This window comes from Lemur catta, chromosome 20 (assembly GCF_020740605.2).
Source record: "Lemur catta isolate mLemCat1 chromosome 20, mLemCat1.pri, whole genome shotgun sequence".
Taxonomy (NCBI): domain Eukaryota; kingdom Metazoa; phylum Chordata; class Mammalia; order Primates; family Lemuridae; genus Lemur; species Lemur catta.
In genome coordinates this window covers 19374563-19388538 of record NC_059147.1, presented here as the reverse complement: position 1 = coordinate 19388538, position 13976 = coordinate 19374563, and the positions used below count along the sequence as shown (strand labels likewise).

Below are 13976 nucleotides of genomic sequence, written 5' to 3'. Positions count from 1 at the left end.
TTGAAAAGTCATTTTGGTCATTTTACATGGAAGAAAATAAAGAAGTGTACATTAGTCTGCTTGGGCTGTCATAACAAAATACCACAGACTGGGCAACTTAAACAACACAAATTTATTTTTTCACATTTCTAGAGGCTAGAAGTCCAAGATCAAGGTGCCAGCAGGGCTGGTTTCTAATGAGGCTTCTCTTCCTGCCTTGCAGACAGCTGTCTTCATGCTGTGTTCTCATGTGGCCTTTCCTCTGTGTGTGGGGAGAAAGAGAGAGATTTCTGGTGTCTCTTTCTCTTTTTATAAGGATACCAGTCCTATCACATTAGGGCTCCACTTTTATGACTTCCTTTGACCTTGATAACCTCCTTAAAGGCCCTGTCTCCAAATCCAGCCACACTGGGAATTAGAACTTCAACGTATGTATTGGGGGGGGGATACAGTTCAGTACATAACAAAGTTATGTTAAGTAAAAACCTATTTTAGGTCAGCATATTATTAATGACTATTATAAATCTTATTTTAAGGTTAATTTTAAACAACTTTTAATGATATTCATAACATATAAAACATACTTTGACTTTTCCCCACTTAGTGACTCACATTGTTTAGTTAACTTTAAATTAACTATGTAAGAAAAAACATGAGTTACTGAGAAATAAATTTTAAGGAAGATTGAGTTTTAGTCCTGAATATATATTAAAGTACAGAGTGAAGTTTAGGTATTAGAGCATCAAAAGTAGACAAAAACTTTTCATGAACTGATGCTTAGAATCCTTGCATTTATGCTTAAAAATTAATTGATTTGTTTTCATAATTTTTGCTTCTAAACAGTGAGAAAAAAGATTCAGGGTGTTCTTTGCAAGCACCTTCCCATAAATACCATGATGTTGATGTTCTACCCAGTACTATAGTAGCCAAACTGGTTTATATTTTTTTACTATATTTTCTCTTTTTAACATTGTGTTTTGACATTATAAGGTGCTGTGTGAAAATTTTGATCAGAATGGTATTTAAAGATCTAGTGAAGTGCTTGAGGGAAATTGGAATAATTACTAGGTTTAAATCCTTATCAAATTCTAGAATTTCAACATCCCTTAGGGACACTGTCTTTGCTGCCTTTAAACAATAGTCCATTCCATACAGTAAGAAGAGAGTAAGTGGAACAGTATGTGACAAAGAACAGGAACAATTTAAGACTGTATAATGGTCAAAACCCACACTATGTGGCGTGGCATTGAGTCAGACAAATAGATCAAATGAATGGACCTAGGAACATTCCCCTTGTCTCCACCAAGTCCAGCGCCGTTCACTCAAATCTCACTCAGAGCCTCTGTTTCCTGCATTAATGGAAAATATTAGATACATACAACAACATGGATAAATATTTTTAAAATTACACTAAATTGAAAGGGGCTGGAAACAAAAAGGTATGAACTGTAATGACTGAATGTATTTGACATTCTAGAATAGGTAGAACTAAACTATGATGGTAGGAAACAGATCAGTGGTTGCTTCTTGAGGGTAGGAGACTGGGAAGGAGCTTGTGGGAATGTTCTGGAATATTTAATAAGCTTTTGTTAAAAGTGGTTGAATAGGACACTTAAGATCTGAGCACTTTACTGCACAGATGTAAACCTTAAAAAATGAAATTAAAAAAGAAAGAAAAAACAAAAAGCAACCAACCAGTGAGTTTGGAAGATCATCATCTTCTGAACAGCTTTCCATTGGTTGCTCCTCATTCTCTACAACACTTATACTTTCAGTCTTTTTCATCTTAGCCAATCTGGTGGGTGTGTAATGGTGTCTTATTGTGGTTTTAGTTTGCATTCCCTGAAAGGCTAATGAAGTTGTATGCCTTTTCATATGTTTATTGTTCTTTTGGATATCATCTTTTTGAAGTATCTGTCCATTTTTCTATTGAGGTATCTTTTCCTTATTTATTTGTAGGAGTTACACATATTCAGAAATATATTTTATATATTTAATATCTTCTCCCACTCTGTAGGTTGACTTTTTATTCTCAATGATGTCTTTTGATGAATAGACATTCTTAATTTTAATGTAATTTAATTTATATATTTTTCCTTTATGATTGGTGTTTTTTGTGTCCTGTTATAAACCTTTTGCCTACTTCAAGGTTGTGAAGATGTTCTCTTATGTTTTCTTATTGTTTGACTTTTAAAAGTATAGGTTGGTAATACCAATGAAATGTATTTTTATGGTGTGATGAGAGAGTCCAAATAAAGCTTTTTTCCATATGGATAGCCAAATGACCTAGCATCATTTTTTTAATATAATTTTGTCTCCATTTTTCATGTCCTGGGAGACTTGTAAAAAATGTATTTTATATTTACAATATATCTATGTCTATATTTATATATTTATTTACATAAATGGTTCAAACTCTACAAGTTCTATATTCTCCCATTTTCATGCAGTACTATTGACATATGGTTGCATGTAGTGCATGCATAAATAATTTAATTAATTCCCTTAGACAATGTTAACATATTTGTTATTGTTGTTAAGATGCAGCAATGAACATTTTGTCCAAAGTGAGTGCCAGTTGTTTATTTCCTAAGGATAAATTGCTAGGAGTGGGAATTGCTGGGTTAAAGTGTGAGCCTATTTTAAGTTTGCCTTCTGTAAGGGTTATACTAATTTTTACTCCCGCCCACAGACATAAACCTGTTTCCCCATATTCTCACCAAGTGGCCACTATCAATCTTTTAAATCTTTGCTAAACCGGGTAAAAAGAAAACTTATTGTTTTCATCTTCAATTCTTTTTTATAATAGGTTAAATAACATTGTATATTCTCATTGGCTATTTGTTTCACGGGTTTTTTTTTTTGACTGCCTGTTGGAATCCTCGTCCATTTTCCTTCCTAGGTTGTCTTTTTCTTATTGGTTTATAAATATAAATATATGTATAAAATAACAATATTATCTCGCGGTTTCCCCCGTTTACCTTTTAACCTCATATTGTTTCTGAGCTCCATTTTTAACCCAGCGCTAACACATCTGCTCAACAGTGCCAGAAAGCTTTTGGGGCCAGAGGCCAGGTGGGCGGAGCCAGCATGTCCTGACAGGTATGCCCAGCCCCTCCCCACCCCCTCAGGGGCGGGGCTAAAGGACTTGAGGCCTGCGCGCGCAGCTTCCGTTGCCATAGCGTCTGGGGTGCGGGAGGCAGGTGTTTTCTCGCTCCGGTACCCCGCGGAGAAACGACGAAACCTTGGGAGGTGAAGCCTTGGCGCTGCGAGACCAGCCGGCGTGCGTAACGTTGACGCATGCGTCGCCAGTCCGGCCTACAGGGCGCGTGCGCAGTGTGACTGTCAGGGTTCCCGGGCTGCTGTCGGCCGGCGTTCGGCGGCGGCGGGACCCGGAGTTGGGCACCGGCTCCTGGTACTGCGAGGGCGGGTCCCGGCAAACTTCCCGGCCACCCGGCGCGCCACCTCCCGCCTCTGCGGCTGGGGGCGCCGCGGACCCAAAGGAGCGACCACCCCGGGAAGCAGCCCCGGGAGCGGAAGTGGAGAATGGCCCTCTGGAGTGGGGAGAGCGAGTGAAGCTCAGTCTCTCCCGGCAGTGGGGCCCCAGGTGGGCGTGAGCGAAGGTAATCCAGGCCTGGTTCCCAGCCCGGGTCCTCCTCGGCCTTTCCAGCGGGTGAGACAAGGGCTGGGCCTGAGTGTGCGCCAGGTCAGGGACCGGGTCACTCGAATGGGGCTTGGGGTCGCTTCCACTAGATGAAATGAGGTCTTGGGTGTCCCCGGCCCAAAGTAAGCCCTGGATACACACTAGCTGTTAGTGTCACAGTTGCTGGGCGAGGGAGCTGGCGGAAGCACTTAGAACTGCTTTGTAAGTGTTAATTGGAGAGGTGACAACTGTTGATGAGATCTTATGGTTTTTGTGTTAGGCTCACCAATTTTCCAAGTATTGCCTTTGTGGCTTTGGGCGGAGCCGCAAGACTTCTACTCGAGTCTGCAATATAAGAATGGTAATACCCACCTAGCAGAATTATGATCCCACAAAGCTCTATGGAGTGCTTAATGAAAGGGACACAGAGGATCATATACTGGAAAATTTTCCCACACACTCTCTAAACCACATGCTTTTTTTTATTATTTTTTGGTCGTGCATTGAAGTGTTGTAGTGAAGTTAAGATACATTATTATGACTCATGTTCAGAACGTGAACAGAAGTGCCTTTTGTGCTAAGTATGATATCCACTCATTTATTCAATAAAATATGTGGTGTTTACTGTGTACCAAGCATTGTTCTCACCTCTTGGGATGATATATGAATAAACAAAACAAAGATCCCTGCCCTATGGAGCTTACATTCTAGTTTGGGGAAGACAAACAGTAAACAGTAAACATAAATAAGTAAATTATAGGTTAGAAGGAAATGAGTGCGGGGGGGGGGGGGGGGGGGGGTGATGGGGAATACAGCAAGATAAGGGGCATTGGGAATGCAAGTTGCAGTTTTTTGGTTTTTTTTTTTTGAGACAGAGTCTTGCTGTGTTGCCCAGGCTAGAGTGAGTGCCGTGGCGTCAGCCTAGCTCACAGCAACCGCAAACTCCTGGGCTTAAGTGATCCTACTGCCTCAGCCTCCCCAGTAGCTGGGACTACAGGCATGCGCCACCATGCCCGGCTAATTTTTTCTATATATATATTTTAGTTGGCCAGATAATTTATTTCTATTTTTTTTAGTAGAGACGAGGTCTTGCTCTTGCTAAGGCTGGTCTCGAACTCCTGACCTCGAGCAATCCACCCGCCTCGGCCTCCCAGAGTGCTAGGATTACAGGCCTGAGCCACCGCGCCCGGCCAAGATGCTGTTTTAAATGAACATGTTAGGGAAGGCTTCACTGAGAAAATTACATTTGAGCAAATACTAGAAGGAGGTGAGAGAATTAGCTATGCTGATGTCTGGGGGAAGAGTATTCTGGGCTGAGGGACCTGCCGTTGCAAAGGCTTTCAGCTTGGAATGTGCATGGTGTCTTCAGTGAGGAAGGCCTGTGTGGCTGGAGCAGAATGAGTATGGGAGTAGTTAATAAAAATTAGGTGGCACCATAGCCTAAGTATAGTCAGGAAGAACAGTGGAGTGTTCAAGTCACTTCAGTTGTCTGCATGTGGAGGTAAATTACCTATTAGCTTAGGTAAGATTTCACAGCTCAATTACAGCTATTAATTAGCATGTGAAGTTAATAACCAAAATTAGACTTTATCCAAAATAGAATATAGTTGAGATCTAAACATGGTTGTAGTTTCCAGCATGCACAGTGTAAATAAAGACAGAGGAGCTTGTTGTAATAAACTTTTATTTGCCCTCGTTTAGGATTTTAGTGAATGTGGAAATGCCTCCATTTTGCCTTCCTCCAGAAATTTGTCTAAATAAAGCTTCCACCAGTAGAAAAAAATGATCTAAGGTAAGAAAAAGATGTTGATGGGTAACTGTGACTGTTAATCTCTATTAACATGTAACTTGTAAAGACACTGTGGCAAACAAATGACTTAGAAGATACCTGACCTTGACTGGTAGAATTGTGAGTAATTTAAGCATAAAATTAAAAAGGAAGAAAAAAGTATGCTAAAACAAGAATACAAAGTAAATGCTAAAAGTATGAAGTCATCTGGATATTCTTGTATTTATTATGGCAGTAGCTCCCTTTATTTCCCATTTTATCTTCAAATAACATTTGCTTTTCTGGGGTGGTGATTTAGTTGTCAATTATTTCACATTTAACAAATTTAGACTTTCTTTCTTTTTTTTTTTTTTTAGAGACAGGGTCTCCCCAACGCTGGAGTGTAGTGGTGGGCTCATAGCTTACTGCTGCCTCAAACTCCTGGGCTCGAGCAATCCTCCTGCTTCAGCTTCCCTAGTACCTGGGACCACAGGTGCGTGCCACCATGCCCATCTCAGCTATGTTGCTCAGGCTGGTTTCAAACTCCTGGTCTCAAGTGATCCTCCCATCTTGGCTGCCCAAAGATTATAGGCATAAGCCACTGAAACCAGCCTAGATTGTTTTTTTGAAAACCATTTGTAGAATGCATTATATGTGCTGAATAAGTGCAGAATTCTTGAACTCAAGCTCCTATCTATTAACATTGTACTAACAGGTACCGTATAATACTCATTGCTGCTATCTCCTGGGATTTATAACTTTTCCAACATTGTATTATTAAGCCGTGCTTCTTTCTCATGTGTTTCGTTTCTTTGTCAGTGTTAGTACAAAGAATGTAGATAGACTATTTGTAATTTGTATATTCAATATATCAAAGTGTGTTAAGAACTTTAGTGGCAGGAAGAAATAGTGATATTTTATAGTGTTAAGTGTGGAGCTGTCTGACCAAGTATATAAAAGGCAGGAATCTAGTTTAGAGGCATGCCAGCGTGAACTATTGTTTAGTTTTAGCATCAAGCAAAAGGAAGCTAACCACTTAAGTTTACAAGTTGTATGATGATGAACATTAGTTGGTGACCTACGTAGGTGATTGGTACCACCACAGTGCATGTCTTAGAGAATGAAATCTGGACAGAGGATGTATTCAATAATACTAATAGGGGGGTAAGTGGCTGGTGGCAGGACCAGTACTGGGTTCAGGTGCATGATCTTCTCCAGGAAGGAGGTGAGGTAGGGAGGGAACAAAAAAGCTAAAAGTCATTTGTTAGAGCTTGAACAAAGGTCATGTCCAGGGATGAATGTCTAAAGGTGTGTGTGTGTTGGAGGCCATGTGGGTGTTGTCAGAGCTGTGGGTAGAGGAGAACTTTGGGGAGGAGCTAGATGGGTTCCTAAGATATTAAGAGCTGTCATTCACTGATGGTTATTCTTTGATATAGGCTTTTTAGATGCTAGTATGTTTTATCCTCTTCTAAAAATAAAGATAAGCCAGTTTTTTTAAATAGGGAGAAACCAAATCCCAGAGCCATCAAGTAATTTGTCTAGGGCCATTTATGAAGCTGTATGTAGCTGAGTTGGAATTTGAACCCAGGTCTGTTGGATATCAAAGCCTTTACCCTTTCATTATTCCAGATTACCTTGTGATGTAACACAGTGCGCTGACATTAGCCTTCTCGTTTTATGGAGTTTGTCACATGTGTGATCAGATTTGCTGCTGATGGCAATTTCACTCACTAATAAATTTGATTCATTTAATTATGTGTTTTCTCTTTCTAGATTTTAATTTGATTTGAACATGAGTAAGTGCAGAAAGCCACCAGTTCAGCAGCTAGCAAGTCTTGAGACATTCAGCCCAGATGTTCTTGCTGACATTTTTGAACTCTTTGCCAAGAATTTTTCTTATGGCAAGCCACTTGATGATGAGTGGCAGTTACCAGATCCCAGTGAGATTTTCGCCTGTGACCACACAGAATTTAATGCCTTTCTTGATTTGAAGCACTCCCTAAATGAAGTAAAAAACCTACTGAGTGATAAGAAATTGGATGAGTGGCATGAGCACACTGCTTTCACTAATAAAGCAGGAAAAATCATTTCCCATGTTAGAAAATCTATGAATGCTGAACTTTGTACTCAAGCATGGTGTAAGTTCCATGAGATTTTGTGTAGCTTTCCACTGATTCCACAGGAAGCTTTTCAGAATGGAAAACTGAATTCGCTACACCTTTGTGAAGCTCCTGGAGCTTTTATAGCTAGTCTCAATCACTACTTAAAATCCCATAGGTTCCCTTGTGATTGGAGTTGGGTAGCTAATACTCTGAATCCCTACCATGAAGCCAATGACAATCTGACCATGATTATGGATGACCGGCTTATTGCAAATACCTTGCATTGCTGGTACTTTGGTCCAGATAACACCGGTGATATCATGACCCAGAAATACCTGAGTGGACTTCAGAATTTCGTAAGCAGCATAGCTACCATTCACTTGATCACTGCAGATGGGAGTTTTGATTGCCAAGGAAACCCAGGTGAACAAGAAGCTTTAGTCTCTTCTCTGCATTACTGTGAAGTTGTCACTGCTCTGACCACTCTTGGAAATGGTGGCTCTTTTGTTCTGAAGATGTTTACTTTGTTTGAACATTGTTCCATAAACCTGATGTACCTGCTAAACTGTTCCTTTGACCAAGTCCATGTTTTCAAACCTGCTACGAGCAAGGCGGGAAACTCAGAAGTCTATGTGATATGTCTTCACTATAAGGGAAGAGAGGCCATCCGGCCTCTGTTATCTAAGATGGTGCTGAATTTTGGGACTGAAATGACCAGGAAAGCCCTCTTTCCCCATCATGTGATTCCTGAATCTTTTCTTAAAAGACACGAAGAATGTTGTGCGTTCTTTCATAAATACCAGCTAGAGACTATTTCTGAGAACATTCGTTTGTTTCAGTGCATGGGGAAAGGGGAACAAACAAAGCTGAATAATTTGAGGGATTGTGCTGTACAATATTTCATGCAAAAATTTCAACTGAAGCCTCTTGCCAGAAATAATTGGCTAGTAAAAAAGTCAAATATTGGTTGTAGTACAAATACAAAATGGTTTGGGCAGAGGAACAGATATTTTAAAACCTATAATGAAAGGAAGATGCTGGAAACCCTTTCATGGAAAGATAAAGTAGCCAAAGGATACTTTAATGTTTGGGCTGAAGAGCATGGTGTATATCATCCTGGGCAAAGTTCTCTTTTAGAAGGGACAGCTTCCAATCTTGAGTGTCACTTATGGCATGTTTTAGAGGGAAAGAAACTGCCAAAGGTAAAGTGTTCTCCCTTCTGCGATGGTGAAATTTTAAAGACTCTTAATGAAGTCATTGAAAAGTCATTAGGAGGAGCTTTGAATTTGGATTCTAAGTATAGGCCAAAACAATATTATTGTTCTTGTCATGTTTTTTCTGAAGAACTGATATTTTCTGAGTTGTTTAGCCTTACCAAGTGCCTTCAGGATGAGCAGGGTGTAGAACCCGGCAACCCAATAAAGTGCCTCCTTGTGGGTTTGCCGACTCTCCATGATACCAAAATGCATGTACCATTGGAAGTTCAACTCCTGGAATCAGCTGAACTCCTGACTTTTAGCTGTTCATTGCTTCATGATGGAGACCCAACTTACCAGCATTTATTTTTAGACTGCCTTCTACGTTCATTGCAACAGCTTCATACAGGAGATGTTATGATTTTGCCTGTACTTTCTTGTTTCACAAGATTTATGGCTGGTTTGATCTTTGTTCTCCACAGTTGTTTTAGATTCATCACATTTTCTTGTCCCACATCCTCTGAGCCCCTGAGGACCTGTGCAGTCCTGATATGTGTGGGTTACAAGGACCTTCCAAATCCAGTTTTCCAGTATCTGCAGAATGTGAATGAACTTTTGAGCGCTTTGCTTAACTCTGACACACCCCAGCAGGTTTTGCAGTTTGTGCCGATGGAGGTGCTCCTTAATGGGGCACTACTGGACTTTTTGTGGGATTTGAATGCTGCCATTGCTAAAAGGCATTTGCATTTGATTATTCAGGGAGAGAGAGAAGAAATTGTCAGCAGCCTTCAGTTACGAAATTGAACATGTCCTTTCTGAGATTCAGCTTTATGACTTATCATTTATCCAGTATTATTGCATCCCATTGGCTCTATTAACTTAAAACCTTTTATTTTAGGGAAACGTCAGTGTTTGCATCATTCAAAGTCTCATTAATTCTGGAAAACCAGCAATTCTGATCTCTGTGATGTATACATCCATAAGCATAGAATTTGGCCATGTGGTGGAATCTATGCAGTGATGGTATTCAACCTCTGAATATGAGATGCGTGTATATGCTTGGGGTCAGTACGCCCATGCTGACATATGCAGCTTAGTTGGTCTTGTTTATCTGCTTGAGATTTGGACCTGTGTGCCTTCATTCAGCTGAGATAGTTTTTTCCAAGCTCATTTCCTCTCAGTGGCTAATGGTGTTCATTGATGAAAGGAGGTGAGCCATTTCTCAACACTGATTTCCTTTATTTACTTAGTTTTTTTTTTCTTTTGCAAGTGCATATCTTGGCAACACTGATTTCCTTTAACATCTAACATGTCAGTTATGGATTTCAGGGAATTCATATTGCCAGATTCTTGATATGTGTCATTCATTGCTCTTAGGCCATTGACCCAATTTTCTTTTATGGGTCAAATAAAATGAATGTGCTATTATATGAATATTTTACTAACCACAATCATCCAACTAAAAGACGACAGCCTTAAACCAAAGATCATGTTTAAAACAATGAAAAATTGTGTCTAATACTCTCATCATGGAAAGTTTCATTTAGCAGTGGTGTAGTTTTTAACTTCCAGGAAATCTGTGAATGAAAAGTTTTTTTAAAGTTTTAAGCTGGTGTTTGTAGTCTCATATTGGAGACATGAATGTGATGAACATAGTGAATATGAACAAAAAAATCTTAATATTTTTGAAGTGATAGCTCAGCACTTAAAAATTTTAATCTTTACTAATTTCTTTTTTCAGTATGAAAATGACACTTTACCAAAAGATTAGCCATGAGGTGGTTATTTTACCAGTTACATATGATTTCTTTTGTATGTATTTGATAGTGTAATGTATTTTTCTGGCAAACTATCAGGCAATTCTTCATTATCTTGAAGTTCCACCAAGTGGAGAATATTTGTATTCTCACATGTGAATTTTAGGCATTTTTGTTAGTTATATAAATAATAGATGTATTCTCTGATGTATTTGGTTGATAAATATTAATCTGAAAAATTTTCATGTTCTTTGCTATTTTGAGTTCCATTATAGACTCATGAATAAAGTCATTAGTAGAGAGATTTTGTGTTCATCTTTTTAAAAGAGAATCATGGGGGAAGTTAAAAATACAACTTGGAAACAGACCTTTTTTTAAAGGAAGGTTGGAATGGGAGTTAATGTCCTTTCATTTCCTCTGATTTGCATTCATTAAAATTTAGTCCTTAATATTGTAATATTTATGGAAGATCTACTTCAGGAAAGAAATTAAGTACTTAATGGGGGGGAGGGGAGCCTGGGGAGGCCTGGAGGTAGATTTTTGAAAGAAATCTTATTTCCTACTGGTGACTTCATGGAAGCTGTTCCAGTTGTATGATGATGGAAGTCTGATAGAAAACTGGTTACTGAGAGAGAGAGAAACCAGTCTTGAAAAACCATTTGCACTTAGTATTAATAGTCTTTATGCCTTTCCAGGTGTGGTTCAATATAATAGTGCAGTTTATTTTTACTTACATTAACCGTCTGATAAGAATGAAAGCCTGGGTCCAGATTCTAATATTAAAACTTTCTTTTAAGCCCTTCAAATAAGTATTGAATGCTTAGTTTTTTTTAACACAAATCTGTATTGGAATATATAACACTAGAGTATACTAGAATATATTTTGCTTTTTAACATGGCTTTTAGACTCAGTTGCTGCTCATCTGATTTATTGGATTCACATTGCTCTAGAGGTAAAATGAGACTTGAGTGGGATAAAGATGATTTATAGGAATCCAACAAATTCCTATAAATACCAATGATTTATAGGAATTTCTTTTTCAGAGAAAGGAGAGGAAACATGCTATCCAAAAAGATGAAAAAGTAGAGGACAGTAAGAGATGAGAGACGGTTTGTATCTTTCATCAAGGTAGTTACTGTTCTTTAAAAATACTTTTTTCCATGGGTTTTGAGATTTTTAATTTAATTGCCATGCTTTTTTGAAAAGTTTTTAACAGCTAGTAAAGTTAAACTTCACAAATGTGTTTCCCAAAAGCTTAGGTGAGAAAGAGGTCTTACAAATTTAATTTCTTCAATATTAATTTTTGTTCTCCCAAAGAAAAAAGTCCTTTTGTATTTTAGTGGGGGCTTTTGTTGTAATGTTTAAATATTTAAGTGCATTGAAAATATCTTTTTTGAAAGAAGTTTAAAATCCAAGTTTATGGACTTTACTTCCTTTTTAAAAATTATGTTTTTGTTTAAAGAGATTTATGTTAATTATTTTTTCTACTCCAAAAATCTTGGAATAGAATGGAAGAAGCAGGGTTAAAATATTAGAAGAGATGAAAGAAACATGTTTACCCATGCTTTTGTTATTTTACTTTGGTGAGAATACCAGGTCTTCAAAAATATTTAAACCTCTTTTTTTTTTTTTTTTTTTTTTTTTTAGACAGTGTCTTGCTCTATTGCCTGGGCTAGAGTGCAGTGGCAATCATAACTGCTCACTGCAACCTCCATCTCCTGGGCTCAAGGGATCCTCCTTCCTGAGCCTTCCAAGTAGCTGGAATTATAGCATATACCATCCGACCACACCTGGCTAATTTTTCTAATTTTTGTAGAGACAGGGTCTCGCTCTTGCTCAGGCTGGTCTCGAACTCCTGATCTCAAGCTATCCTCCCACCTTGGCCTTCCACAGTGCTAGGATTACAGGCGTGAGTCACCACACCCTGCCAAATCTCATCTTTTATTTCCAGATGAGATCATTAGTTTAATATTTTGAATTAGCTATAGTGCTATGGGTATAGGCACATGAAGTCAGTTAATCCCTCCCATTTCTGACAATGAAAATGTTGATTGTAAATCCAAACAAAATCTTATTTTCCATATTTAAATACTCTCCTTGTTGATTTAAAATAAGGATAACACTGTTGATGTATTTGCTTTCTAAGATGAAAGTAAGAAGTAGGACATTTTTAGTTTTATTTCAGTTTTTTAATTGTTTTAAACAATGGTTATCATTTTTGTAAAAATACATGCTTTTAAAGATTTTAAGCAAAGCATAAAAGGTTTTATGTTCACTTTTATGTTCTATTAATAAAAAATAAAGACATTAAGTATGCTGATATAATTAGGCCTTATTTAAATTTCCTTCATTTAATAATTAATATAATTTGAACAAAATGTAGACAATAATATCTATTGTGTACAATAATATCTATTAAAAGGATGACAAATTGTTATATCTAGATGGTACAGATACGTAAGACCTGGCTGAAAATTTGATTACTACTTTTTAAAAAACTGAATAAAACATTTCAGTCTTATCTTAGAAGCAAAACTAACTATAAAGCTAAATTTCAATATTGAAATGAAAGATGAATATTTCATACTTCAAATTCAATATTGAAATTAAAACGAATTTCTATTTGGATATTAAACATGTTTTAGTGTTGGCCTAATGGGCCAAGTAGCAAGTAAATGCAAAGCTTGATGCTACATATAGTACCTCATAGTATGTAGGTACGTTTTAGGACACGTAATTAAAATAATCCTCAATAAATGTAAAATGAGATGTTGCTTATTATTTTGAGCCTCTAGTTAATGCATTCTTTTGTTTATATAAAATTGTCCTTTTTGAATAAGGAGTTCCCCCCCATTCTCTTCTTATTAAAACTCTTCAATATTTGCTTTTTCTTTTTGTTGGCCAATACAGAAAATGAAGATAACTTATCTCTGGATAAGTAAAAGTTTAACTGGAATGATTTGGGAAGAGGTGAAACTTTATGACCACAGATATAGGAAAGTGTCTGCTGTTCTAATTACTGAAAAGATTTACAGATTATCTGTCACTAAGCGTAGGTTAGGATTTAGTTTCACTCAACTGAAAATTTTATTTAAAAGTCCTGTCTGCTTGTGTTCGAATATAGGTTTCATACGCATTGGCAAATTGTACCCATGATAACGTTTCTATAATTTTCTTGAGCTCTTGATCTTTGTGTCTTTTCAGAGTGTCTTAATCAACTAGGTATAATCATTCTATGTTCATTTAAACCAAGTACAGCAGAACAATTTAGCTTGTTATTGGACATTTAATATTAATATTGCTGCCATATTTTTTTACTAATGGCTTAAATTTTGGTGTGATTTAAGGAAAACAATTGTAGAGATTGTTCTTTTTCTCTGAACTATTTGTGTTCATTATATTGCAAGAATATTTTTATTAAAAAGGATTCCACAGATCTTTGTGAATAAACCTGTATTTTATGTGTTTCTGCATCTTTTTACTATTTAAGATTGTTTGTACTTAAATACCAAATTATTTTACTGGGTGAG

General features: G+C 37.4%; 1 protein-coding gene and 1 long non-coding RNA gene across 2 annotated transcripts; both read left to right on the top strand.

The window, feature by feature from the left end:
* Nucleotides 1–3170: 3170 nt before the first annotated feature.
* LOC123625460 lies at nucleotides 3171–5800 on the top strand. The gene is made up of 3 exons (XR_006730507.1): nucleotides 3171–3602; nucleotides 5324–5414; nucleotides 5768–5800. It is a non-coding gene; the product is annotated as an uncharacterized LOC123625460 (long non-coding RNA).
* Nucleotides 5801–5848: 48 nt separating this feature from the next.
* Nucleotides 5849–10749, top strand: CMTR2 (cap methyltransferase 2). Its single transcript, XM_045534001.1, has 2 exons — nucleotides 5849–5883; nucleotides 7164–10749. Exon 2 carries the CDS (start codon nucleotides 7183–7185, stop codon nucleotides 9490–9492), a length of 2310 nt encoding a protein of 769 aa, XP_045389957.1. The 5' UTR covers nucleotides 5849–5883; nucleotides 7164–7182; the 3' UTR covers nucleotides 9493–10749.
* The last annotated feature ends 3227 nt before the right edge of the window (nucleotides 10750–13976 follow it).

Excerpts from the sequence above, each read along its gene's own strand:
- CMTR2 (XM_045534001.1), top strand. The coding sequence starts at position 7,183 with ATGAGTAAGTGCAGAAAGCCACCAGTTCAGCAGCTAGCAAGTCTTGAG.